Genomic DNA, 25,647 nt, shown 5'->3' on the forward strand with positions numbered 1-25,647 from the left:
TTAGACATGAAAAATCGATACAAACTTCTGACCATCAGGCCCGAATTATTCCAGGTATTCAGGACGTGGCTGTCATTTCTAGTTTTTCCATTTTGAATTTTATTGCAGCCGTGACTTTTACGACCTCGCCACACTTTCCCAGCAGACCTCTGTGTGAAAAACTATTCCCATCCTTAATCATGCATAAAAAAGGGTCATTTAAATCTTGCCAAAGCCGCGGGGCCTCAGCATTGCAACACAGCCGGCAGGCTGCTTTACATAAGTGAAACCATGGGAGGGGGCCTGTATATTCCTTGAACACCTCTGGAGCTCAGACAGCAACAGATCCATCAAAAAGCTTTCTTGTGGGGAAAAAGTATTTGTACAGCCATCCCATTCTCACCATCATCCATTATTCGCTATCATCCTCTTCGGCTCATAAATCAAATCGTAATTATCAGGGAGGGTGGTGACTAAGTCTTGAGACCCTGTGGCTCAACAGCTGACCACAGCGCAGGGAACTGGGACACAGACAGACAGTCTACAGTTTCAACACATTAGCCTCTTGCCGGCTACACCCAAAGACCAATGCAGCACGCTTCGCCATGTTCCAAAGAAGAGAAATATGAAAGAAGAACGACAAGCCAGAAGGCAACTGCTGGGAAACGGCATTATGGAACCATGCAGCTGAGGTAATCTTTTCGGTTTAAAGAGAGAGTAACACCTTCATGCTACGCTGCCATACACGGGGGCCCACAATCTGGCTGAGCAGGAGGACAGATGGGTGTAGGACACACACAAACACACACAAACACACATCTTGTTTTAAAGGGGGCTGTGACTGAAATGGCTGGTCCTCCTTGTTACATCAGTTTACCGTGATTGATTTTTTTTTTTACACAGTATTTCACAGTTACAGCTCTGCTTCCAGAGGGTTTAACGGCAACAACTTCAACACACATGCTCACTCTCAGACACACATACAAACACAACCCTTAGCCGTCTGAATGAGCCCATCTGTGCACTCTTGTGAAACAAAAGCAGAGTTTAGTGGGGTGACACAGGAGGAGTTATGTTCTTGTCTGTAACTCAGCGGCGTTCTGTCACACCAAGCAGAAAAATCTTTACAGATTGTTCTCCTCTCTCCTTACTGCTCTTTTCTGTCTGCTCGTTAAAAGGCTTCTGTTTTTGTGTCTCTGTGTGCCTCTTTTACTTTTTTTTTTTGTATCTCTCGACCGTCTCACTCTCTCCAACAGTACCACCGTCAGATGCTGCACACATCACACAACAGCACGGCGTTTGGGTGAAAGCCGCCCAAGGTCCTCTGAATCTGGAACGATTCCCAACTGACATCCAGAACCCCCGAAGGATTTTTGTGAAGTGTGTGTGTGTGCGCAGTGTGTGCAGTGATCATGCCAACAAACCTGTTTTTTCCTTTTGCTGTGCTGCCAGCCAGCACACATGCAACATATCAGTACAAACAACAGCACGCAAGAGGTAAAAAAAAAGAGAAAGAAACAAAAGGCCAGTGAGACAGACGGTGGCCATTAAAGAAGAAGAAGAAATGGCTTTTCTCCTGGTAAACAATTAAAGCAGAATGAATGCAGACATTTCACTATTTGTGAGATGTTTGTTCAATTACGGAAACACATGTAAAGAATGAAGCGTTCAAAAAGCATCATGAGAAGAAACTGCCGATGATCAAACATTGTGATATCAGGCCTTGTGTGAATGGTAAACAGAGAAACTCAAACACACATTCACACACAGCCAAACAACGACCCACACGGACAATCAGGAGACAAGTGGCACTGTACCTCACTGAAACATCTCCCTCGTAGTTCTTGATGCTTTTCTTTCCAGCTCAGGAAATAACATCCAGAGAGAATCTGATCTCAGCTGCAAAGATCTGACACTCTCAGAGAGAGAGAGAGAGAGAGAGAGAGAGAGAGAGAGAGAGAGAGAGAGAGAGAAATCAACTCGCAGCTCTCTCTACATCTACACCCATAGGCTAAAATCCTCCACTGACAAGGGGGAGAGGGGAGTGTGCCAGTTTGGGTGAATGAGGGGGGGAATTAGTTAAAAGGGGAGAGAGAGCATGAGTCAGTGAGAAATAGAGAAAGAGAGAGAGATGAGAGTGAGCGTGTGTGTTTGCGAGAGAAAAAAACAGAGTGAAACAGGAGTTTAAATCTGTAATTACAACTGCTTATCACAAGCACATAAGCAGCTGGTGGGAATGAGTTACACAGGACTTCATACACACACACACACACACACACACACACACACACACTGCACTGTGATGCTGCTGCAACTTGTGTGTTCTTGTTAGGGGGGAGGAGAACCAAACACTGAAATAATGGACTGAAAGTGAAACAGGATGATAAGAATACAGAGCAGATGTGTTGAACATGAGGGTAACTCCTACCTTACCCACTTCATGCCTTTTCATCCCCTTTACTCCAAGGATTGGTTAGAAGTAGGCTACCAGAATATTTATTTTTTTGTTATACTAAAGTAAAAGTACTTGTTTAACTGTATTCATTTGCCGTTAACACTTATGCACTACAGAATAAAGTGCATTAACATGTAATGCATGCATGTTGGTGTAGATCAAGAGGACAAAACAAGACAGAGACACAGAATTGAGCAATAATAAATAAGAAGAGCACCGATGCGTTCACAAAGACAACACATAGATGTAAGAACAGTATAAACTCGACAGCTGCTACAGCCAATTATTAACCGTAAGCAAAAACAGGCAAGATCTGTTTACACAACGCTTCGTTTCTAGCAGCTGCTGTAAGTTAGTCACGTGTTACCTGCATCCATAATAAATGAGTTTGTTGTTGTTTTTAACGTCGTTTACCTGTCTGAAGGGCATCGTGCTCAGTATGCTTTAGATGAAGCTTCTCTGTTCCTTCATTCCCCAAAGTAAAGTGCCCCAATGCATTCCTCCAATTCAAAACGTTTGACAGCAGAAATGGCTCACACACAAGGTAAAAAAATTGCTAAGTGAAATGTGGGATCCACCCATGGATGTTGGATTCCACCATGAATGTTGGCATAATTAGTATAGCTTGAACCAGCATGCACCAGTTGTGGGTGTGTTTGATTTGTGTCATTTGGCCTGCTGGCCAGGTCGTGCATTAAAGCAGTGATTAGTTAAAGGGACAGTGTGTAAGTTATAGTTGCATCTAGTGGTTTGTGGCAGGTTGCAACCAACTCAGCTCCTCTGTTTCCAAGCAAATGAGTGACCTATGGGGGCCTAAGGGTAGGGGTCGGTATCTTTAGGATTTTAGTACAACTAGGAGCTACTCTTATAACTACTCTGTTTTTTCTACATTACAGTGATCGTTTTCTTTAGAAAGATAAACATATTTTTGTTCGTTCTCCTGGCAGTTTTGACTCAGCCAGCACAGAAGTTTACAAAAAGGAAAACTTTTGGCTGACCGTTTATGCTGTGGTTGTGCAAACATAGCGGCGGTGACCGACTGAATTAGGTTTCACTTTCGTTTAACATGTTCACAGATGTATTGATTAAGTATTGGCTTTTTACTTGCATTGCACGTACAGTACCGTTGATGCTGTCAACTCGAGTATCCTTCACTTCTGTCCACTTCATCTGCTTTGTGCATGCATGTGTTTGGGTCTATGTGTGTGTGTGTGTGTGTGTGTGTGTGTGTGTGTGTGTGTGTGTGTGTGTGTGGTTGGAGGAGCTCAGCCCGACTGAAGGAGCAGAGCAAATGCACGCTGAACGCTAATGAATGACATCAAAAAATGAAATAGTACTAATAAAAAAATCCCCAGTAACATCGGGGCTTATCAATAGTTTCAGAATGTATTCCTACCTTCAGATAACGATTTAAAAGAGGCTTGAAAATGTTGAACACTTCTAGATTGTGCTGTGTATCAGTCATGGCAGACCATGTTCTCTTGTCTTCTCTAACACAGCATATTAAATAACAATATATTGTATCATAACTTCTATTCTATTGTGTATTTGTCAAAGTCTATGTCTATTTTCTGAAAAATTCAAGGCATTTCTTTTTCCCATGGGACCAGATTTCCCCAATTTCTGTGATATTTTTTGTCACTGAAATACTGGAAATAATAACATGTTTTGGTAACATTAACAAAAGAATAATGCAGGAATACATAAATACAATAAACAGACCTAGACAAATGTTCTCTGCGTGCCTCTGCCAAGCTCCATCTTGGAGCCATAAAGCAGAGTGTGGAAATCAGGAGATGGAGAGAGGAAGGGGGGGAATTGTGGCAAACCAAAAATCCTTCCCTCCTCTCTTCTCTTCCTATTTGATGTTGTTTCACTCCTCTGTAATAGGCTCATGTCCTTGAGAACAAACCAACGAAAAAAGGCAAGATTAATCAAGATGTGCTTGAACGGAGACAACTTTTAAATCTGCTCTCACTTTTCTTGCACACATGCAGATTGCAATCCCGGAGTTTCATCGTGGTTGGTTTCCAGGCAGAGGCAGAACTATATGAATTATAGATCAGCTTATATTCCAACAGATCCAATGTAGTCAGGGGAGAAGAAACTAAACCAGCTCTTACATGAACGCCATTAAAAACGAATAAACCGCTCATTCTGCCGGGTCAGTCACGTTTTTCAGATCAAAAACAATTAGTGTCTTCTCAAGCTGAATCGATTAAATATCTAAAGCACGTGGCAGGCACAGAACATGGTGTTTAGACTTTGGAGGAACGGATGGCACAATCCAGTTTGTTGGTAAACCAAATCCTCACTTAAATGAGAAATCCACGCAGTGCTGCTGCCAGTTCAGCTGCAGGGCTCTGGATCAGCCTGATTACTTTGGTACGACTGCAGCAGATCAAAGTAATCCTCAAATACTAGAGAAGAACGTACACGGAACAACCGTGTAGTACACTGAAGCGCAGTGAGACGTTGAGAGTGCTTTACATTTTGTCAGTATTTAGTGGAGGAATAGAAGATGCACGTGTGCATAAGAATGTGTGCGCGTCTATGTGCATGTGCAAATCTGTCTCTACTTGCAGTGTGTGATAGTGTTGGTTTGCAGCAGGAACAGAGCATCCTGGGTTTTATAATCAGGATTCAGGGATCACCTTTAGCCCCCCCGTCATCAGTCAGACCTGTCCTTAAACTCCCAGACAGGGAGAGAGAGGGAGGAGGGGGGAAAAGGAAAAGGACAGATGGGGACACAGAGACGCTATGGTCCACGTTTAACGCAAGGGATGCAGACTGAAAAATGGGACATTGATGGAGACAGGCTCTAAGGGACAGGGACTGATGATTCCACTGATTTATACCTCTCTCCTACAAGCAAGCAAAATAATCTGTACTGATGAGAAAGGTACTAATATCAAAGAACAAAATATCTAAATGAGCTAATCCTGTCTGTTGTACTTCCTGAGGATACGCAGTGAAGAAGTTTTTTTTATAGATTGATCTGATTCTTAAAAAAAGCAGTCTTTAAACATGACAGAGGTTTTTTCTTTTTATATTAGTGTGTCAGAAAGGTTTTCAAGTGTTTTTTGTTAGCTTCAACTAAAAATAGATGAAATAATATGTCAAATGTTCTAATGCAAATGGTGTTCGCTCTATGACTTGTGCACTGAAACAAACTTAATCACTGAAAATGTTAATATGTGTGATATCTGTCTGCTTTTTTCTGTGTGTAATAATAGATGCACCCACATCATGTGTCTGAACTCAACACAATGCCAGCTTGTGTACTCAGCAGGTCTCATTTCCTGATTCTCCGGTCTGATGCTGGTTTCTCTTTTGAGAGGAGAGCCCACAATGACATCAGCTTCCGCCAACACACCAGCCATCTCCATGGCACCACACAAAGACATTTCTGGCCCAGAGGGGAGGGGGGAGCATCATGCTTGACACGTTTATAGTAGAGGTCTTGGCACCCCATATTCTCTAATACTCTCCACCCCCTCCTCCTCCGTCTTCTTCTTTCTCTCGAACTGTGTTTGTACAGCCGCCTGCTCTGTTTACTAGATCATCAAAGAGCTGCTCTGACTTCCATGGCCGTAGTACTCCTGAGTCTGGCCTGCTCTCTCTTACAGCCTCTCTCTCCTCTTCCACTAATGGCTACTGCTATCCATTAAGTCCATTTTAAATATTTCTTACTCAGCCTTCTATTTTAGACTTTCTTCCTCCCTCCCCCTCTTTTGCTCTCTCTTTTTGTCAAATGAAGCCATGACTCCAAGGGCAAAATGCCTAGTGAAGAAGTGACCACCCACTGGGCTTTGTCTAACTTTTTGCCCCAGTGGACAGAAAGCCTGTGTGCGTGTGCGTGTGTGTGTGTGTGTGTGTGTGTGTGTGTGTGTGTGTGTGTGTGTGTGTGTGTGTGTGTGTGTGTGTGTGTGTGTGTGTGTGTGTGTGTGAATTATACAGAGGTAAAGAAAAACCCCAATGCAAAAATACTTTTACATACATTTATCTCTTCAAAACTAAAAAAAGATAGAAAATATCTGGCTAAAAAACATCAAAGGATGCCAACCTATCTGGGGCAATATAGAGCGGCATGTTATGATATTGAGATGTCTCTCTTTTACTGAGTGAAATACCATATTTTTTTAGAAAGCCATGTTAATATGTATAGGCTTTTTTAATGTGGATTAGCTTCAAAGGGTTTAGGCCTTAAACTTAACAAAATAAAATACATTTTCAATTATGTCAGTTTTTCTAAATTTTAAATAGAGGCCTTTATCTGGATATTAATTGTAGTAAGCAGTTTGGTTTTGATCTAAGAAATTAAACTAGCAGCATTATCTGAAAATGAGTCAATTTCAATAACCACAATGGAAAAATATTGTGAAGGGAGAGGATGTCCTTTTAAGGCATTCTGTCCCAAACCACTAGTCGGCGTCCATCTCCAGATGTGAATTTTTCACATTTACCTAAATATTTGAAAAAAAATATATTTTGCTTCAAACTAATGCAAATGTTTGAATCTTGGATCACCACATTTAATTTCTGTGTCTGTGTTTGACAAAATACAGAGATGCTTCCCAACCAACAAAAAATAATGAGATCAAGTGACTTGAAGTACAAATGTGTGGAGGCAAAACATAGACTTAACTGACACTGGGCACAAGCTGAGTTACATGTGGGTGGGTGTCTTACCCCGGGGCTGCCACTGCCACCAAACAAACCTTTAGTTCCAAAAATGAGCAGTGTGTTAGTTGTGTTTGTTGTTCCCTTACAGAAAATAACAGCCAAAGATATAGATCAAACTTAACTTCCTGTATACGAGGGGTGGGTGATAAATATCAGTATTTATATTTTTCCATTATCTATACTGTGTTCCACTATTATGCTTTTCATTAGGCAAAACTATTCTGTGTAAAATAAAACCTATAATAATTCATATTGTACTTTAGTTTTTAATAACCATTTACTCTGTTTCATTCATTTATAAAGTTGATGTGACTTGCACAATAAAATCGCCCAGAAGATGCATTACAAAATAAAACATTAGGTGTAACTCTCCCTCCCCCACTAGCTTAGCTTAGTTTACATGAAGTATCATCCATTGAGCACATATCACTTTTTCCTCCTGGCTCTTCAGGCATTACAAATGAATTGAGCAGGAGCTGCTTTGAATGTGCAGACATCATCTGCCTGTACAGCTGAGCCTCAGTCTAAAAATAGGCACTTTTACCTGATTGTTCCACTGTCACTGCTCAACCTCAGCTCCATTCCTCTCTCTGTTCTGTCACATTGAAGTCTTTCCTTCTTGTGGCCAACAAAGGAACAATAACCTCCACCCAGATTTCAGATGATGTCATATATTTTGCACAGAACTGTCACTTTATTGCATCTGAATTTTTAATCAGTTAATAAACTTAAATCGAATTATTACATTGAGATGATATTTTTTTGTTTGAATATCTAAAATGACATATGAGAGCTATTTAAGTAATGCTGCTGCTACAGGAGGAAGAATATTGATCAAAACAGTATGAGAATGACACACAAGTAACAAATATCTTACAAGTCAGACAAAGTCACATCATTATTTGAAGATAAAGTATTTGACTCTGACAGTTTTTTTTAACAATATTCTGTAATGATGTATAGTAGAAATGAGCATAATACAGCTGTAGCTACATGTATAAGGTCCATCCAAGAAAAGGTCATAAGAGTAAAGACCATGCAATCAACTCTTTTTCATGTCTCCTCAGGCGGAACAAGCTAGGAGACACGCAGTCTATCACTCAGCCCGCACAGATATGGCTGCTTCCTGTATTTTTCTCACCTCGCATAATCACATCACCCCAAAGTCATGCGAGGTCACCAGAACTGTGCTATGCTGCTCTCATCATAGCACCTTTTCCCACCACCACCACCACCACCACCACCACCACACCACAGTGTCCCTCTAGTCTGAAATGAGGTGACACATTTTTAAGCCAGTTTGACAGCACCCAGGAAGGTGGTGTCTCCATACAGGGACACTTTGGCTGTGGAGCGAGGGATCAGCAGCTCCAAGTGGTCCCCGATCTCCAGCTTCACGATACCTGAGGAATACAAATGTACACTTCAGATGTTGAACTGACATTTTGTTTTGTTTTTTTCTTGCTATCACCCATACCCAACTACTGACACACATATGCAGCCAATTCACAGAAATACACACACGCACACACATACATGCTGGAGAGCTTGACTTAAGAACACTGTCTGACCTTCCATAACAGCTGTTGTAAAGTCGGGTGAACATAAGCTTGACATAAACAATAACTCAGACTCGCCTCCCGTGTAGCAGGTGTTGTAAGGGTGGACGGGGTTCATGTTCTGGATGCAGCGGAACAAGATCACATACTGAGGCTCGTCTCCCACCACATTCCTCTTCCTCCGGATCACCACATGGCCCATTGCAAAGGTGCTGTCCATGTAGTAGACCTGAGCACATCACATCAGAAACACTGGGCTCAATCTATTGTATGGGTGGGCATGGGTTTTAACATGTAGAAACACTCAGGTGGGTGGTATGTAATTTGCAACCTTATTTATTATGCGTGCATCATTTGCATTTTCTCTTATTTATCTGACCTTTCTTCAAGGTCTGTTAGGCAGCTGCATGCTTAGATCGAGCTCATTGGGAGTTTTTTCTGCAATGTTTGTAGGCACAATCCCCTCCTATGTAAAATCTGGTGATCGGCAAACAGACTAGCAGCACCTCCCTGTGGAATAAGTATGAAATGACAACAAAAGCAGGCCTACCTGACTGTACACAAAGTAGTAGCCCTCCTCTGTGACTAAGATGCTGTCTCCGTCCACCTCCAGGGCGGAGCCTCTCCTCAGCCCTGCCTGCCAGGGGATACCTGTGTGCGGCTCCGAGTTATATTCTGATTAGAGAAATACAAATATATCAGAAAATATGTCAAAACACTGAGAGATAAATATGTATGGCAACAGTTTCAAATAATTAACTGTTTGGCCTGGTGGTATAAATGTTTATATACATTATATTATAAAAAAAAATGTTTTAACTCTAATGGGTCCATTTTGTTAACACTTCAAAAGTCCAAAACTAACATGAAATAGTAAAATATCAGTTAAAAATCTAAATCAAATTCAATATCACCAAACTGTCATAGCCCAGGTTAAGCATACTGTACCTTTCTGGAAGGTTTTCCTGCTATTGTTTGCCATCAACTGCAGGCAAGGCTGAGAAACTGTGACAAAACATACAACAGATAGACATGTTAATACTGCTCAGAGGTTTCCTTACAATCGGCACATTGCATCTGCTCCCTCCCTTTTTCCTTTCCGGGAAAAATGCGGCACTTGGCAACAGCGTAATGTAAATATTGGTGTCCGTTTCAACCCAGGGATTGTTAAATAGCTCAAGCTGATAGTCCCATTCTGTCCCACATCAGATGTCTTAGTTTTTAAGTGGTTATCATCCACAGCTGGCTGTCTGTTTTAAAGTAAAGACATTCTGGGGGAGATTTTTTCCTTTTCTGAATCACAGGTCTTAGCGTAAAAGGTATGTACGGATTGTGAAGCCCACTTGAGCTAAATAAATAGCTAAAAATAAAAAGTGTCATATGAAATATCATAACAAATAGGAATGGATTATAGAACTTCAAACACCATCGTAAACACTGGAAATGAGAACGGTCACATTCTGTAAATCACTCAATCTTTTTCAAAGTGTCCAATGGAGTTGTGAAACACCGCCAATCTTTATTCCACGAAAACTACAGGAAGCTTATATCTGCATTGTACATTAACAGTGACCTGTCAGACTCAAACAGCCTACCGTGTCTTACCTAATGTCTCTGATCCAGAGACCAATCTTTTCTTCCTTATAAGGGGGAGAGCATGTTGTAACCCAGGTTGGTGCAAGGTCTCTTGGCTGCTTCTCCTACTGATATTGTCACTCTGAAAAGACACAAAAAAGTGTTGATAAAAAAACAAATCATGCTGGTAAAATACTTGGGGATGATGTGGGATGTCCTAATGGAATAGTTGTCTCTCACCTGGCCTGCATGCTTGGCCTCTTGTCCCTCTTCTCTCCTGCGACCAACCTCTGATTTGAGTCCCTCTACCTCCGCTCTGAGAGCCACCAGTTGGTACAGGGACAACGCTGAAAGAGAGGAGGAGGTGACGGCAGCTAGCGTCAGCAGGAAAACCGGCCAGGACAGCCTCCCTTCACCAGTCCTTTGTCCAGACCCAGCCTTCACACCTGCCAAAACTGCCATAGCGGGGCCCATACAGTCTCCAGACAGCTCACACCGGTAGCATGACCAGTCTCAGGCCTGAACTCGGCTGCCTCTCTTCTGACTGACTCGGGCTAGGAATGGTGGATGTTTGCTTCTGGCATCAATGTTGTCTTAAACTTTACCTTAATGCCCGTCTAAAAAGCTCCACTGGCTTCCTTAACTCTCTCTTTGTCCTTCAGTAGCTGGTTCCAGTTTAGTACGCAGGAAAAAATATACTGTACAAAAAAGGGCACAACAGCTTCCCCTCTACTGTTCCGCTCAGCTAACCACATTGACAGCTTCCTGCCTGACCATACGCCCTGACTGAAGTCTCTGTCCTCTTCATCTTGCTCATTTAAAACTGGTAAAACACATCTGATCTTCTCCACATTGTAACATATAAGCCATGTGATTGTTCCAGAGTGGAAACAGGATGAACAGGTTGGCAGTGAGATGAGTAACAGTCTGGTAGGGAAACAGGGGGAGAGAAAGGGAGAAATATGTTAATTAATGACATGCACTGAAAGAAGGAAGTAGAAATATTACTTTGCAAAACAAACAAACTGCGATTCCCAGAATGAAAAAAGTGAAGTGATGCCAGGTTACATTAAAATAACAAAGAAGCTTGTTTACAACAAAACGATCCAACAAGACGAGCAATTTCAATGTATCAATTTATTGCATGTTACAGTACAGAAAATAGAAAGTGAAAATGTGTGCTTACAAAAGAAGTCAACATTGTTTTGAAATAGAAAAAAAAAAAAAAAAAAACATAAGTGAAATGGAAAAAATCTCTCAAACCGACTGCTTCATACTGAAGATAAAGATGAGACATTCAGAAGTCTGACTATTCAGATCATCAATGTGTCTTGGATGTGTCACTGTAAGTCATGGTGGATACACACTAATATTGTCAACACTGTGCAGGTCCATTACAGACTCAACATTATCACATGCCAGCTTGCAAATGCAAATTCAAAATAATGACAACACTTTCAACAGCATTCATTTCACTCTATTAACAATCATAAGAACATATAAAATATGTTCCATAGTGCATTTGCAGAATACCTGGCAAATGATTTTCTATATTGAAAAAAATAAGAGACATTCAGTTTGATTTTCATTTCTTTTCATCAACTGTAGGACAGTGACAATACATTTGGCCAAGATAAAACCCCAAAATTCTAGTTATCATTAATTTTGCTTTAGGCCAGCCACCAAAACAATAAATGAAGTGAAAAGTGAATAACATTTTTTTCTTGAATGAAGAGATGGCGCAATGAAGACTAACAGCAGAATTGCGTAAAACAAAGTGTATGGAACTAAATGGGTGTTTCCTAATGTGGCTGAATTCAGAAAGTACAACGTATTCTACCAACACATGGTTGGACAAATCTAACTTGGTTTATGGATTTGATCAAATATAAACAAATGTCTGACACTGTTCTGTGTCACTGGAGGCAAAAAGTCACACAACAAAGGAAAAAGAATACCATCTATAAGTCATGTCTTGTAAAGCCCAGTTTACATTCATAGCAACCTTTAGATCATTTTTAAGTTCATAATGACACAAACACATTTGGTCTTTTGATGTTTGTTCAATTTTGTTGGGCTTACTGTTTAGAAACAGTATCAAATATGTCTAAGGGGCTCTGTATTCAAATGGCTTTAACAGCACTGCAGTGCAGCATGCTGCATTTCTATAGCAGGAGCAGATAACAGCGTTCTAATCGTCTGGCTCTTCTCTACTCCCTAAAACACACACAGGGAAGGTTAATTAGCTCATTAAAAGCCCTCCAAGAGAGGAAAGCCATTTTGCCCAATAATCATGGGGTCCGACAAGAACATAGAATCTTCCAATTAACTTTACGATGCTGATAATAGCAACACAAAAAAAGAAAGAAATCACATTTGATCCAAAATACTGACATAATTTGTGTCAGTTCTTTAAGGATATGTTAATGTTTCAAGACTATCTTAATACAATACTCACACCCACACTGTGTGTGTGTATATATATATATATATGTATATATATATATATATATATATATATATAATGTATGTTGACAGAGTAATTGGGCGCTGTAATGGTTCCGCCTGTCGAGGGTTGCAAAGGGTCGAAAGATTTGTAGTACTACTAGGTCTTATGGTATGTTTTGGTTAAAAGTATGCCCATAAAAATGAATTGTAAACATGGGGTGCATAATATATAACATGTACAGTTCATTTGGCAGAATCCCATTAAATAGAAATCAGAAGTATGAACTTCTGTCTGAGCCAAAGAACTACATGCTTTCACCTAGGTTTGAATTATTGTAAATGGGATGACTGTATTATATCATTATAATACTCTTAATTAATCAATTTGTATTAATTCTGTATCGTAAAACATATATTATTAATTGGTGGTTAACTTTAATCCCTTAGTATGCACACAGCCACTTTGTCGGTTCAAATTTTCAAAGTACCTTTCCACGTTAGCTAACTTGCTGGCTAGCTAACTCACCACTTAGCTCATTTCACATCATATTTATTAGTACATTTTGGCAAATAAATGGATTATGTCTGCATATAATATGATCCAAGGCATGACATGGTTAATAGAACCTCTGCAAATATATTTCCATTTTATCGCTAAAGATTCACATAAATTCCTGTTAATTCTCGTGGGTATTTTCCACTCTGAATATTGACAGACTTTTGCAACCCTATTGCTATTTATAGTCTAGCCATTAAGAAATCCCTTCCTGGTTCTTATAGAGCGCAAGCGATGGGGGACAGAATCCAGTCCTTTTAATAGGACGCTTTAGTCTGAGTAAAAAACAAAATACGTCTTTCGGAATTTTCCCAGACTTTCCTTGTTGATCTGAAGGGAGGAGCAGCCACACAAAGAGGTCTATTTCTACTCAGTGGACCCTACCTTGGAAAGTACCCACTCGATTCCTCTTACTGAGACTGCTGAAGCCTCATATCACCCTCCGCTCAACTTTGGAATATTTTCTTGCAGAATTTTACATTATAAACATATCTTCACGCTCAGTATGGATAGGAGGATTACAGCGCCCAGTAACATGTCAGTGTACATATGGGTATGTGTTATAGTGCTGTACTCAGATAGACTTGAATAAATCTGCATCCATCATTTATTAACCAAACCACACACAGAGTAATTGCTCCTTACCAAACTACAGGAGCCAAAGTCCCTAAATAGTAACTTTGAGTCTATTTAACAGTAAAAACTATTCTGTGTGGCAGTTGTACTTTAACAGGATACAGTAACGGGGAGATTATCTTGTAGCTTATTCGTGTCGCACTGAAACAAGTAGTTTGACAAGAAATGTGATCTCAACAAGTTATTTTTGATAGGCATAAGTAACAAACAGAATTTTTTTTTGCCTGACCACTTAAACTGTAAGCAAATCAGTAAATTTGTTTTTGCTGTGCCTGACAAAATTTAAAATTGGTATATAGAAGTATTAATCACTACAATGTCATGTCATGCCAAGCTGATGCAATGATGATTCTCAGCAGTGCTCCTCAAAGTATTGCTCAGAAGATGTTAGCCTATTTGGGTAAATCAGAACAAATAAAAGGTGCAATGTTATGTTTTAACAAAGATATATACAGTATAGGCCTACATATTACCAGTGTCTCATTTTGGTTACCAGAAGAAGAGTATTGTTAATTCCAGTCACAATCAGTTTTCACTGAAATATTGTAGGGGCTCACATGGTTATTCTACTATGAGAAAATGTTTCAGTGATTTTAGTTCATTTCTTAAGACCCATTTACAGCAAGTCTTTTGTAGTTGTGACATGTCTTGCATTTGGGCATGTGTGCTCTTGCTTCATTCGTTTAAGGTCAAAAACATGCATTCATAGCTGGAACACAAAAGAAGCCACGAGGGAACTGTTGCCCTCCTTTATAACCTTAAAATTGTAAAATCATGATAACAAATATATTACATTTACAGAAAGTGAAAAGGTAAAAAGAATGAAATAAAATATAAACCCAGACAAAAGCATAAAAAAAATGTACATTCTTTCCAAAAATCTATGAAGTCCATCCAATCAAGCGTTCGACAGCCGTCACTTCCTCCAGCTCATATCCTGTAGTCAACAGTCAGTCCCCTGCTGTTTATTTCAGATAATGGTGACACTAGATGAGGGCTGAGCACTCTCCTCGTGGGCGTGGCTCTTCAGCAGGTCTTTAATGAACTGCTCCAAAGCAGCAAAGTAGCCCTGACACTGCCAAGTGTCGTTGTGTGTGCCCTCTGGAAAGATAGCAAGACGTTTAGTCCGCGTAGGAGACAGCTCATATAGTTGTTTCATCATGACGGGTGGGATGAGCTGGTCCGATAGACCAGACACAAACAGCGAGGGCATGCGGCACAGCGCCACCTGTCGATAGGACAGGAACTGATTCCTGTAGCACCACAAGGGCAGCAGGCGCATGGGCAGGAAGGAGAAGAGCGTCGCTGCCATGTGGGGGATGCTGAGGAAGGTGTTTTCGACAATAATGGCTGCTACGCGGTGAGGGTTGACCGATGCCAGGCGCACAGCCACAGCACCGCCCAGGGAGCGCCCAAATAGTACCACCTTTGTCTTGTCCAGATCAGGACGGGTCATGACATAGTCCAGTGTGGCCTCGGCGTCCAGGTACAGTCCGTCCTCACTGGGCTCACCCTCACTCTTTCCGTAGCCACGGTAGTCCACCAGCACCACATTGGCTTTCAGATTGACCAGCATGAGCAGGGCGTTTGGCACCCTATGACCAATATTACCTGCATTACCGTGGAAGTAAAGGATGGTGGGTGGAGCAGAGGAAGTGGGGCTGCTTTGATTGCCAGGGTTGACTCCTGGAGGCGCGTCGCCTCCCGTGTAGCGAAGCAGGATGAGGTTGAGCTTCACACCGTCCTTGGTGCGAATGTACACATTCTCGTGAGGGATTCCTGTTGGCATGGGAACATAAAGGCGAGAGGAGGAGGGCTGGTCTGGGAAGTAGAGGAGCACATCCTGGAATTTGTAGAGAATGCCTGCCACAGAGGCTAGGATAAGTGCTAGGAGAAAAAATCCTCCATACAGGTGGAAGGTGAGGATGAGGGCCAAAAGGGAGACGCGACAAGCCCCCCAGGACCAGGAGGCCAGAGTCAGGGTACAACGCTCTATTGCCCCCCACAGCCTCCAGGGCTTCTCCATGGCTACACAAGAGCTGAGTCACACAGCACACACTCTGCAAATACAGAGAGGAACAAAGAGAGAGAGCAGGAGAGAGAAGAGAAAGTGGTTTAATGTAAATGTACATAATCAAGAAACAAGTGGTTCTATTAAGAAATGGTCTGACAAAGAACACAAAGTATGTATTTAAATAATATTACAATTAGACACAGAACATCTAGCCATCAGTGCATAATAAATCACATTAGGCTAATGATCAATTAGTCCAATTTTGGGGATTATTTAATCTGAAAAATGACACAAACCCATCAGAGCCCAAAGTGATGGTTACAAATTGCGAGAGTACAATTGCATCAGTAAGAGAGAGAAAAAAATAATCTCACATTTGAGAATCTTTACCATTTACTAACTAACTAACAAACTAACTATTAAAATCTATATCTGGTATGTTTTTGCCAGAAATGACTGATTATTAAAATTGCTACCCGTTAAATGTCCATCCAAACAGTGGAATGCAGTCCTGTTTTTTTTTTTTTTAAATGTACTCAAAATGTCCAGTTTGCTAGTTAGGTCAGTAACTGTCTACGCTATTTGTGTAGGTTATATAAATCTTATTCAAAAAAGCCACCGGTATTAGGCCAATTTCTTCAAATGAGACATAGCAATAGGTGTTTATGGAACGGCAAATGATAAAAAGTACTCACTTTTATTTCTGTAACCCTAACCCTATGAGTGTAAGCTTATCTTTGGTATCAGTAACAGTATTTATGTAAAAGTCATTTAATGAATCACCTCTGTTCTGACAATGTTGTGCATCTCAAATCAAATAGTTAAGGAAAAGACCACTAGATTTAAGATTATTGTGAGGCTAACTTTACTGTCTCTCAAGGGGACTTATTTTATATAAAACACAATCGAGCATTAAATGAGGCCCTTTGTAAGTACATAGAATACTGAGGTAAAAGGTTATGTAAAACACGATCCATTCAAGGCAGAGGACCTTACACAATGGCCATAAACGAAGTTGGGAGGTTTGACCCTTAGCAGCCATGAATTAACCCCCTAATAACCCAAACAATCCCTCTTTGAGGTACTAATTCTGTAACTCAAACCATTTAGCTACTGTCCAGTGAACAGGCCATTTCAGGCCAAAACGCCTTCAACAATACTGACTGCATGCCTGGAACCACTGCTGACATTATCATCATCATCATCATCATCATTGCATTCATTGTTCAGGAGTCTCAAGTGTGTTTAGAGAATTCAAGGGCTGATGGACACCAGCTCTTGATTAAATGAAATCCCCCCAAAAACGTAACTTAACCACAGTAGAGACAGATGTAACTAACAAGTGTGCAGTGGTGGAGCTCTGCCGGACCAGGAATGAGCACCAACGAAGGGATTAACGTTACACTGAATCAAAGCTAATGTTGCCGTCTACAAAAAGGTGAAAACATTTATAGATATTAAAAAGACTGAAAAACGTCTGGACCCCACCCACACACACACACACATACATACATACATACATACATACATACATACATACATACATACATACACACCCATCCCCCACATACATACATAAACACACACACACACACACACACACACACACACACACACACACACACACACACACATACATACATACATACCCCCCCCACCCACCCATACACACACACACACACACACACACACACACACACACACACACACACACACACACACACCCCACCCCACCCCACCCCACACCCACACCCACAAGGAAGTGAATAATGAGTCACCACTAAGCACTGTAACGTTATCTCTGAACTGTCAAACAGAGCTGCTGTTTCCGTGAGGGCGATGTATCCAGCATTGAAGTGACCATCAAACCGCACCAACCCCCATCACACATCACGTTAGCTAGCTTAGCTGAGAGTTAGCAGCTTGACAGGTATGCTAGCTAGCTATCAAGCCGCCCTTTACTCCCATCACCGTATAAACTAAGCCACCCAGGTCTTCTATGGTTAGCAAGTTAGCCACATACTCACCCTTCTCTCATTGTTGGCACCTCAGCTGCATCATGAATATTTCACCAAACAGTAGACACGTAGACAGCCCCGTCACTGTCATGCGGCCCTTTAGCAGTCAAATGAAATACAGTGACAGTAAACTGGTGAGAAAAAGCAAGGTGAACTATTGTCAGGAAGGAACCGGCAAAGCTAGCTACATAACTTGCTAGCATTAGCGCTACTAGTGTGTGTCCCCCTTTCGTGAGTTCCGTGCATGTCTCAGCAGCAGAAGAAAGGTTCCTGCTTGTTCTTCTTCTTTGAAGTTTTACAGCGGCTGGCATCCTGAGTGTTACATTACTGCCATCTTCTGGAGCTAAATAACTCCTACAGTGTCTGGGATGTCATGTTTTTATGATCAGTCATGTGTCCCATAGGAAACTGATGAAACATTATCTGCGTGGCCACTTCCAAGGATACTCTAGTGTGCTCTTGGATCCTGACAATGTTCACAAAGACTGGTTGGATGTTTCCTAAAATGTGGAGTGTGCCATTCAGTTTACTCTGTCGTGACCTCATTTTTTTCTATTTCCTTCCCTATTTCTTACAATAGCCACTCTTATTTGGGTTTAATTGAAAATGCAATTGCAGAGCAGGTAATATCTGTTATTGAATCTCCGTCCTATCTATAAAAACCTGCATACCGTCTGTATATTTACATTCCTTAAAACTATAATTGTCTCTCACTAAATCTGCCCTTTTATTTCTTGCCTTAATTTGAGGTCATTTCAAATATACCAACATAATCTTAAATAATCTCTCAGGGATTACAGGCCACATTATAGCTGGAAAAAAATATTAATATTATTTCATATACTCCCAAAACTCTCATTGCTGCATTTCTGGTAGGTGGTTTTTCCCTCATTTCAAGAGTGTAGCATGTTTTGTTTTTTTGTAACTATCTCCACAATTCAATATATCCTGTCGCGACTTGTAGGGCAGACACGGGTGATGTTCTTATTGCTCCTGTACATAATCAGAGCCTGGAGCACATCTAATAAAAATTATTTTAAACAGTGTTGCAGCATGTCAAAATACTATAATAGAGAGAGCAGCAACCACTACTCCGGTCTCATATGACATTAACACAGCACACAGGGTGTTATTAACAGTGGTCTGATCTGAAGTTGTGTGCTATTCAATCTTTACCCACAAGGTGCTGCTCTTAGAAAGAATATAATCCTGAAATTCACTAAATGTAGGTTCATTTTACAGGTTCAAAGTAAAATCCCTAAATTAAAGTTAGTGGAATGCCTAATGAATAATCTTAAATGCTTTGTTATAGTGCACAAATAGATGGAGGACAGTACCTGTACCATGCATCCATGACATCAAGCCAAGCCAGGAAGTTGGTTTGTTGTGTTGATATAGGCTCCACAAGAATACGGCCACTAAAAAACTAGATTCTGCAGAAAATAGTGTTTCAAAGGTAAAAAGAAGACTGTTGACATAAATTTGTTTCAATTCGTTGACCCCTGAGAGAAATGTCCACGAATAAAATGTCCCTCATTGAAAGGAAAGTGAGGGCAGAAATCACGTTCAGCTGTACATAACACATCAGTTCAAGTTTATCTTGGAGAAAGACTCATTATCACCCCTGACAATTGTTGTACAGTATCCAATGAGATCAACAAATGAACAAAGAAAAAACAACAACGAATTTGAGCTGACCGTTTTTGACTGTATGCACTCGCACTGGTGATTACTTACATTTAACATACAATCATTTTAAGACCTACTGCATCCAATCCATCATTTATAAAAAATAACCTGACGGAGTAAAAGGCTTGTTAGATACAAATTTAAATATTATATGTTGATGTTTTTCTCTCTTCCAAAGGTTGACTATTTGTATTGCTGTAACATCTAGCTCACACTCAGTGTGACCTTGGAGGAGACAGACAGATTATGTGCAGACTAGCACAGCTGTTGGCCGTTCAGTTCTGTCCTTGAGGTTGGTTGATTTGATTCTGTGGCGTTGAAGTCAGCATCAAAACCTAGACGGAGCACGCTTCTATTCTGTTTGATAAAAGCTTCATGAGCTACCAAAATAAAGTCAACGAAACTAAGTCTGTGTGAAAGCATATAGTTAATGTAATTATCGTTGATGCAGAAATGCCGACAGTGGCAATAATGAGCCGCATAGCTGCAGCACGGATGCAGGTGAGGATATTTGCTTTCCACACGTAAGCAACGATGTGACCGTTGCTGGACAAACTGTTGTCTCGACAGAAAGATGTGAATCTGTACATTTTGGTTGGCCTATGCAAAATCTGGCAGACTGTAGGATTTGATATTCAGGCGTTTTGTATTTTTACATTTTTACATTTTTGCACAAGGAGCAACACAAAAGGTTTTGTCAGTAAAACATTCATAGAACTCAATTTTATGTAAGAGCTCACTTGGAAAATGGCCCTTAAAGGGAAAATGGTTTCGTTGAATTAGATAAGAAATGAGGATGAGGGACTATATTTTTTTTCCACAGATTGACTTTAACATTATGACCATGCTCAAGCCCCATTCGTTATTCACACTCTTTTGAAAAAGAAAAGCTAATTACAACAAAGCGTAGTGCTGCGGCCTTTTCACTGGCTGTAGCTCTTGAGAATGCATTGCAGACACTCACACACAAACACAGACATAGACACACACACACACACACACACACACACACACACACACACACACACACACACACACACACACACACACACACACACACACACACACACACACACACACACACACACAGACACACTCGTCTCTTTAGGTTATAGGAAGTGCTGCATTCTGATAGATTCAGCTTATAAGAGAGTGACAGCTGGCGAGTTCTCTCTTTTTACCTTTGACATGCCAGTCAAAACATCTATTACACACACACACACACACACACACACACACACACACACACACACACACACACACACACACACACACACACACACACACACACACACACACACACACACACATTAAAACTCTCATACACACTTACACACGCACGCTCTGCGGCTCAACTCTCGTATCCCACGACTCAATTACTTGAAATATAGCACTCCAAACAGCTGGAGGGCTTGAGCTCAATAATACAGATTCAGAGCGGCTACAGTACGGTGGGGACGGGGACGGGGACGGGGACGGGGTCTTGATGACCTCGCTGGGAATATCATATCATCAGGCCAAGGGACATGCTTGTCATTCACCTCATGCCGCGCACCCAATAGCCAAGCAATTGATACACATTGATTTCTGTCAGTCAGCATCTTTTTTGACTGCTGCTGCGACTTTATATCTTCAAGTGTGAGAGTTGCTGTCATTGCATTTTCGCTGGGTTAGTGAAAGACATAGTTGAGCTCATCTGACATCATCGTGAGTGATGACTCTGATTTGCAAGTCACTGAGTGCCACGCACGGGGTGAAAGATGTGGTGTCCATGGCTACAATAAATGTGTTGTCACCTTGGAGACAGAGCGTTGCTTTGAGTCAGAGAGGACGGCTACATAATGGCAAGTCCTCATTTCAAACACACCACAGAGGAGGGGGCAGGAGTTACATGTCACTGCAGTACAACATTAAACTGCCTTTTTTCCCCTGTCATGCACATTCATGATTTACATAGTAAGAGCTGCTGTAGCTCCTACGGCTGCTTTGTCAGTCAACAAGGTTTAATGAGATTGCACGTTGTACAGTGATGGCCTAATCAGCTAAGTGAACTAGGCAGGCCTTCCTTGCATTGTGTGCATGCAGCATAGAGTGTCCACTATGCCTGCCAAGAATAAATTGGGTGGAAATTGCTGTATGTCTCAGGCAGCAATTAGGCGGCCTCCTGTGGTGAAGACGCAGTCAATTAATAAATGCTACATTTCCCTCGTTGCCCTTGCAACTACACCTTTTTCGCATCTATGATGATATCTATTAATCTTATTAACCTGCAGATATAGGTATGTGCTTACTATTGTGTCTACGTGTGTTCTCCTGTGTGAAATTTAGGACCTGTTTTGTGCAGGGAGTGGTGACGATTTGGAGACTGAGGTTAAGCCATCCCCACAACAAAGCCATTCAGTGACGTAATAAAGAAGTATCAGCAGGGTTGGTGCAATGGTTATATGACCAAATGTATGGATGTCACATCTTTCTACAGCTGAATCCAAACAAGACAGAGATCTTAATATTTGGGGCAAAGGCCCAGAGTCAGCAACTGTCTGTACACCTTCATTCATAAGCCCTTCACAACAAGAACCAGGTCAGAAACCTTGGATTTTGACCTCAGCTTTGAAGCCCACATTACAAATTTCACCAGTGTCATTTTATCCTTTTAGAATCATAAATTAGGTAAGACCATTTCTCTCTCAGGCTGAAACAGAAAAACTAAATCCTCTAGATGTGACTATTGCGTTGCTCTCTCATTTGGTGTACCCCAAAAAGCTGTTGGCCATCAACAAGTAACACAGTAGCCCCAGTACTGAATAAGACAATACAGAGACCAAAAACACTGTATGACTGTTATTTTAAATGAATTGCATTGGTTGCCTATCAGTTTAATAAGTTAAGATTTTCTTTCTAGTATTTGAAATACTGAATGTCCTGGTGCCCGCCGTTCTCTAGGACATGCTTTCTAAGATATTCACTGTGTGTTGAGTCAGTGTTTAGTCACTATGGCCCTCGTGTCTGGAACAGTCTGCCTGAGGATCTGAAGGACTCCACCTCTGTGGACACTTTTAAAAGAAACCTTAAGACATCTTTTTTTAGCCTGGCTTTAACTTAAGGTGCCTCGTCATTTATTTCCTTAGTTTTTGTCTTTTTTCTAATCATTTGTTCTCTCTGCCTACTATTTCTATCTCTTGTAAATTTTACATTTTTAACATTTAATTGTTGTTATTTTTTTGTCTTCCAAAATTCTGTTTGTGAACATCTACATTTTTTCTCTGTGCAGTTTTGATCTTGCTTTGTGAAGCCCCTTTGGGCTGCATGAATGCTACATTTGCAGGACTTGAAGCTCCTTCTGTTCACACCTCATGGTGTTTAATATTCTCACCATGAAAAGTAGATTAAGAAAGATTGGTCACCACTCTGCCTAAAATGCTCCTATCACACCTGCAGCATCTTTAGAGTGTGAATGATCTTATCCTAAACTGTCATTAATCTCCCGGTCTTTGCCCAACCTCCTCTGATGGTAGTGATAGATAATTAGCACATTTAACCACTGTGCCAAAAATAAAGATGACAAGATGACTTTCAGAAGCTTTCTTTGGCTCCCCAGACACCTTGAACAGCCTCCACAGTGGTAACATCAGTTGCCAGAGCTGCTAAATCAGGCAGCCTTCAAATGGTTTGTTAATGCAATTCATTCAAGTTTTTTTTTAGACTAGTATCAATGCCAGCTTTTGTCAAATCAAGTCAAGTCAACTTTATTTATAGTAGTCTAATATCACAAATCACTGATTTGCATGATGGGGCTTTACAATCTAAGACACCTCCGATCGTTAGACCTTCAGTTCTGGCTGTGCATTAGTGTGCAGGTAGGAAGCTAAAGCCAGGAGACATTTAGCCACGCTTTGCTTTAAGACTGAAAGTAGGAGGCAACAGATAGCTTGGCTCTCCCTAAAGTTCAGCAATATGCCTAGCAGCACCTGTAAAGCTCACCCAATTAAATTTCACGCTGCGGGACTAATAAAGGAATCTTAAATCTTATCTTATTACACGTGCTGTGCTGGTAGCCATATTTATGATCTTTGGATAGAGATGGGCTAGTTCTTCACCCCTGCTTCCAGTCTTTATGCTGAGCTAATGACCTACTGATTCTGTCTACAGACAAAATAGTGGCATCTATCTTCTCGTCTTAGTCTTAGCAGAAAAGCGAATAATCATTGTAGCGTCCAAAACTTGTAGCGGAGTGTAAACCTTAAGATAACACGTGTTTCTGGTCCTATGCACATAGCTCACACTGGCACCGCTCGTAGGTGAAGGCAATTTCCCTCATACAAGTTGGTGACAACAACTTATTTTCTTCCTAAAAGTAAGACTTTTTTTAACACAAAAATTCCACAAAGTTTACTCCTTATCTTTATACAAAGCTTTTACTCGTTTTCCCTTGAATGGTCCAAAATGCCAACGCCAACTCTGGAAAGGGGTGGATCATCAGGAAACACTCATTTGTTGCTGTCCTGTTGACCCATGCAGGCGGTGACAGGTGATGCTTTTCAAGATGATTTTCCCAATTGCTGTGGTGGTTCCTTCCACGTGCCCTGTGAAATGGTTCATCAGTTGGCTGACTATGTTTCGGTCTTTCTCCACATTCACAAGGTTTGTGTTTACTTTATTTATCTCTGTAACATCTTACGTAATCCCTTCATAGCCTTCAGGGGTTCTAAGCCATTCCTCTGTTGGTCCTTGGAGAAAGGCTGGACCAGAGATCCATGTGTCATTTTTCATGAAAGCCTCCAAGCTTTCTCCTCTTCTTACATAATCTGCTATATTTGAGGCAGTGTTCATAAATCTCCATTGTTCTATGATTGAGTCTTTAAGGATAGCAAAGATTCGATTAGCCACAAACGAACGGCATCTGGTTTCATTTTGAAGATATCCAACCACAGCAGTGCTATCAGTCCAAAATACAGAGTTGGCTACCTCCAACTGTAACTCGTTTCTCAGCAGCTTGTCCATTTTAACAGCGATTGTTGCAGTGTCAGCTCCATTCGTGGGATGGAAGGTTGCTCTAAAGGCGCAACTCTGGCTTTTCCCATCTAGATTGTGCAGTGAACTTGGTTTCTCTCCTCCCGCAACAGTAAGTAGCTTGCTGTGCTGTAAGCGTCCTCACTTGCTTCCGTAAAGTGGTGCAACTGTGCATATGTAGGATTTCCAAATAGTTGTGGCTTGATGCATCGTCAAGCCAACCTCCCTTTGCACAGATTGCTTTCAGCTCCTGACACGGCACAACTGCCCTCATCCACATAAAAATTCTGAAGCACTGTGTCGCCACTTATGGGTCAAACTCTTTCCTGTGATCCTCAGCACACTCCTCAGAGCAAAACTGGCGCAGCTAGGTGAAGTAGCACCAAATATGTAAACAACCATTTTGTGTTTCAACAAACCTTGCGTGAGGTCTCCCCCAGGTCGCCATAGGAACATAAGAAGCTCAGAATCCTCTTTTGCCACCTTGACTTTGTGTAACATCGACTTCACAGCTGCCATATGTGCCACCGGTTCTTGCCTGAATCGTATTTAGACACCTTCAAGACGGCTGCTTAAGTCTGGTCCAGAGGAAGTTATTTGTTCAATGATGTATTTTGGTGTGATGCACCACAGTCAAACACCACCTTAACTTCTGCTTCACAGGATGGTTTATACCTAGTGGGGTATATAACAGACTTTACCAGCATTATACCTAGATCGCTGTAGAGGTCTGTCACTTAGGTGTATTACTTACATGTAAATAAATACATACAAATAAATATTTGACTGAAAATTGAATTATACTCTTACAATAATATTGAATGAAATGTCAAACTATTCCCCTAAGGCAATAACAACCTCAGCTGCCACCACAATAGCACTCATCCTCATCATCCTTACCATCATTATAAATCCCAGTTATAATAATATATTGCTGTAACAGTTAACTTGTGCCCAGAGCTCTTCACATCAGGAAAAATCTTCAACACGTCTCTCTGTGAAGGACATTTTTTAAAGGAGGT

At 41.1% G+C, this 25,647-nt stretch overlaps 2 protein-coding genes across 3 annotated transcripts; both read right to left on the bottom strand.

Annotated features, from left to right (window-relative positions):
* Window positions 1-6,989: 6,989 nt before the first annotated feature.
* On the bottom strand, window positions 6,990-10,952 carry tnfsf13b (TNF superfamily member 13b). The gene is made up of 6 exons (XM_054615272.1): window positions 10,495-10,952; window positions 10,285-10,396; window positions 9,628-9,684; window positions 9,230-9,354; window positions 8,758-8,908; window positions 6,990-8,523 (listed from the first exon to the last, which is right to left on the bottom strand). Exons 1-6 carry the CDS (start codon window positions 10,726-10,728, stop codon window positions 8,411-8,413), a joined length of 792 nt encoding a protein of 263 aa, XP_054471247.1. The 5' UTR covers window positions 10,729-10,952; the 3' UTR covers window positions 6,990-8,410.
* A 166-nt stretch (window positions 10,953-11,118) lies between these two features.
* abhd13 (abhydrolase domain containing 13) lies at window positions 11,119-18,213 on the bottom strand. Of its 2 annotated transcripts, XR_008531802.1 has the most exons (3): window positions 17,936-18,213; window positions 13,643-15,954; window positions 11,119-11,181 (listed from the first exon to the last, which is right to left on the bottom strand). XR_008531802.1 is itself a non-coding variant. In XM_054615271.1 (2 exons), the coding sequence occupies exon 2, from the start codon at window positions 15,918-15,920 to the stop codon at window positions 14,865-14,867; it is 1,056 nt and encodes a 351-aa protein (XP_054471246.1). In that variant the 5' UTR covers window positions 15,921-15,954; window positions 17,936-18,213; the 3' UTR covers window positions 12,793-14,864. The 2 variants fall into 2 exon arrangements, 1 of the variants encoding a protein (XP_054471246.1); XM_054615271.1 differs by lacking the exon at window positions 11,119-11,181 and having other exon boundaries at window positions 12,793-15,954.
* Window positions 18,214-25,647: the final 7,434 nt, after the last annotated feature.

This window comes from Anoplopoma fimbria, chromosome 16, assembly GCF_027596085.1.
Source record: "Anoplopoma fimbria isolate UVic2021 breed Golden Eagle Sablefish chromosome 16, Afim_UVic_2022, whole genome shotgun sequence".
In the NCBI taxonomy this organism is placed as follows: Eukaryota; Metazoa; Chordata; class Actinopteri; order Perciformes; family Anoplopomatidae; genus Anoplopoma; species Anoplopoma fimbria.

Coding starts and splice junctions, on each gene's coding strand:
- abhd13 (XM_054615271.1), bottom strand. CDS start 15,920: ATGGAGAAGCCCTGGAGGCTGTGGGGGGCAATAGAGCGTTGTACCCTG.
- tnfsf13b (XM_054615272.1), bottom strand. CDS start 10,728: ATGGGCCCCGCTATGGCAGTTTTGGCAGGTGTGAAGGCTGGGTCTGGA. Junction 9,355..9,627: donor CAGGAAAACCTTCCAGAAAG/GTACAGTATGCT, acceptor TTCTCTAATCAG/AATATAACTCGGAGCCGCAC. Junction 8,524..8,757: donor CAACACCTGCTACACGGGAG/GCGAGTCTGAGT, acceptor TGTATTCCTCAG/GTATCGTGAAGCTGGAGATC.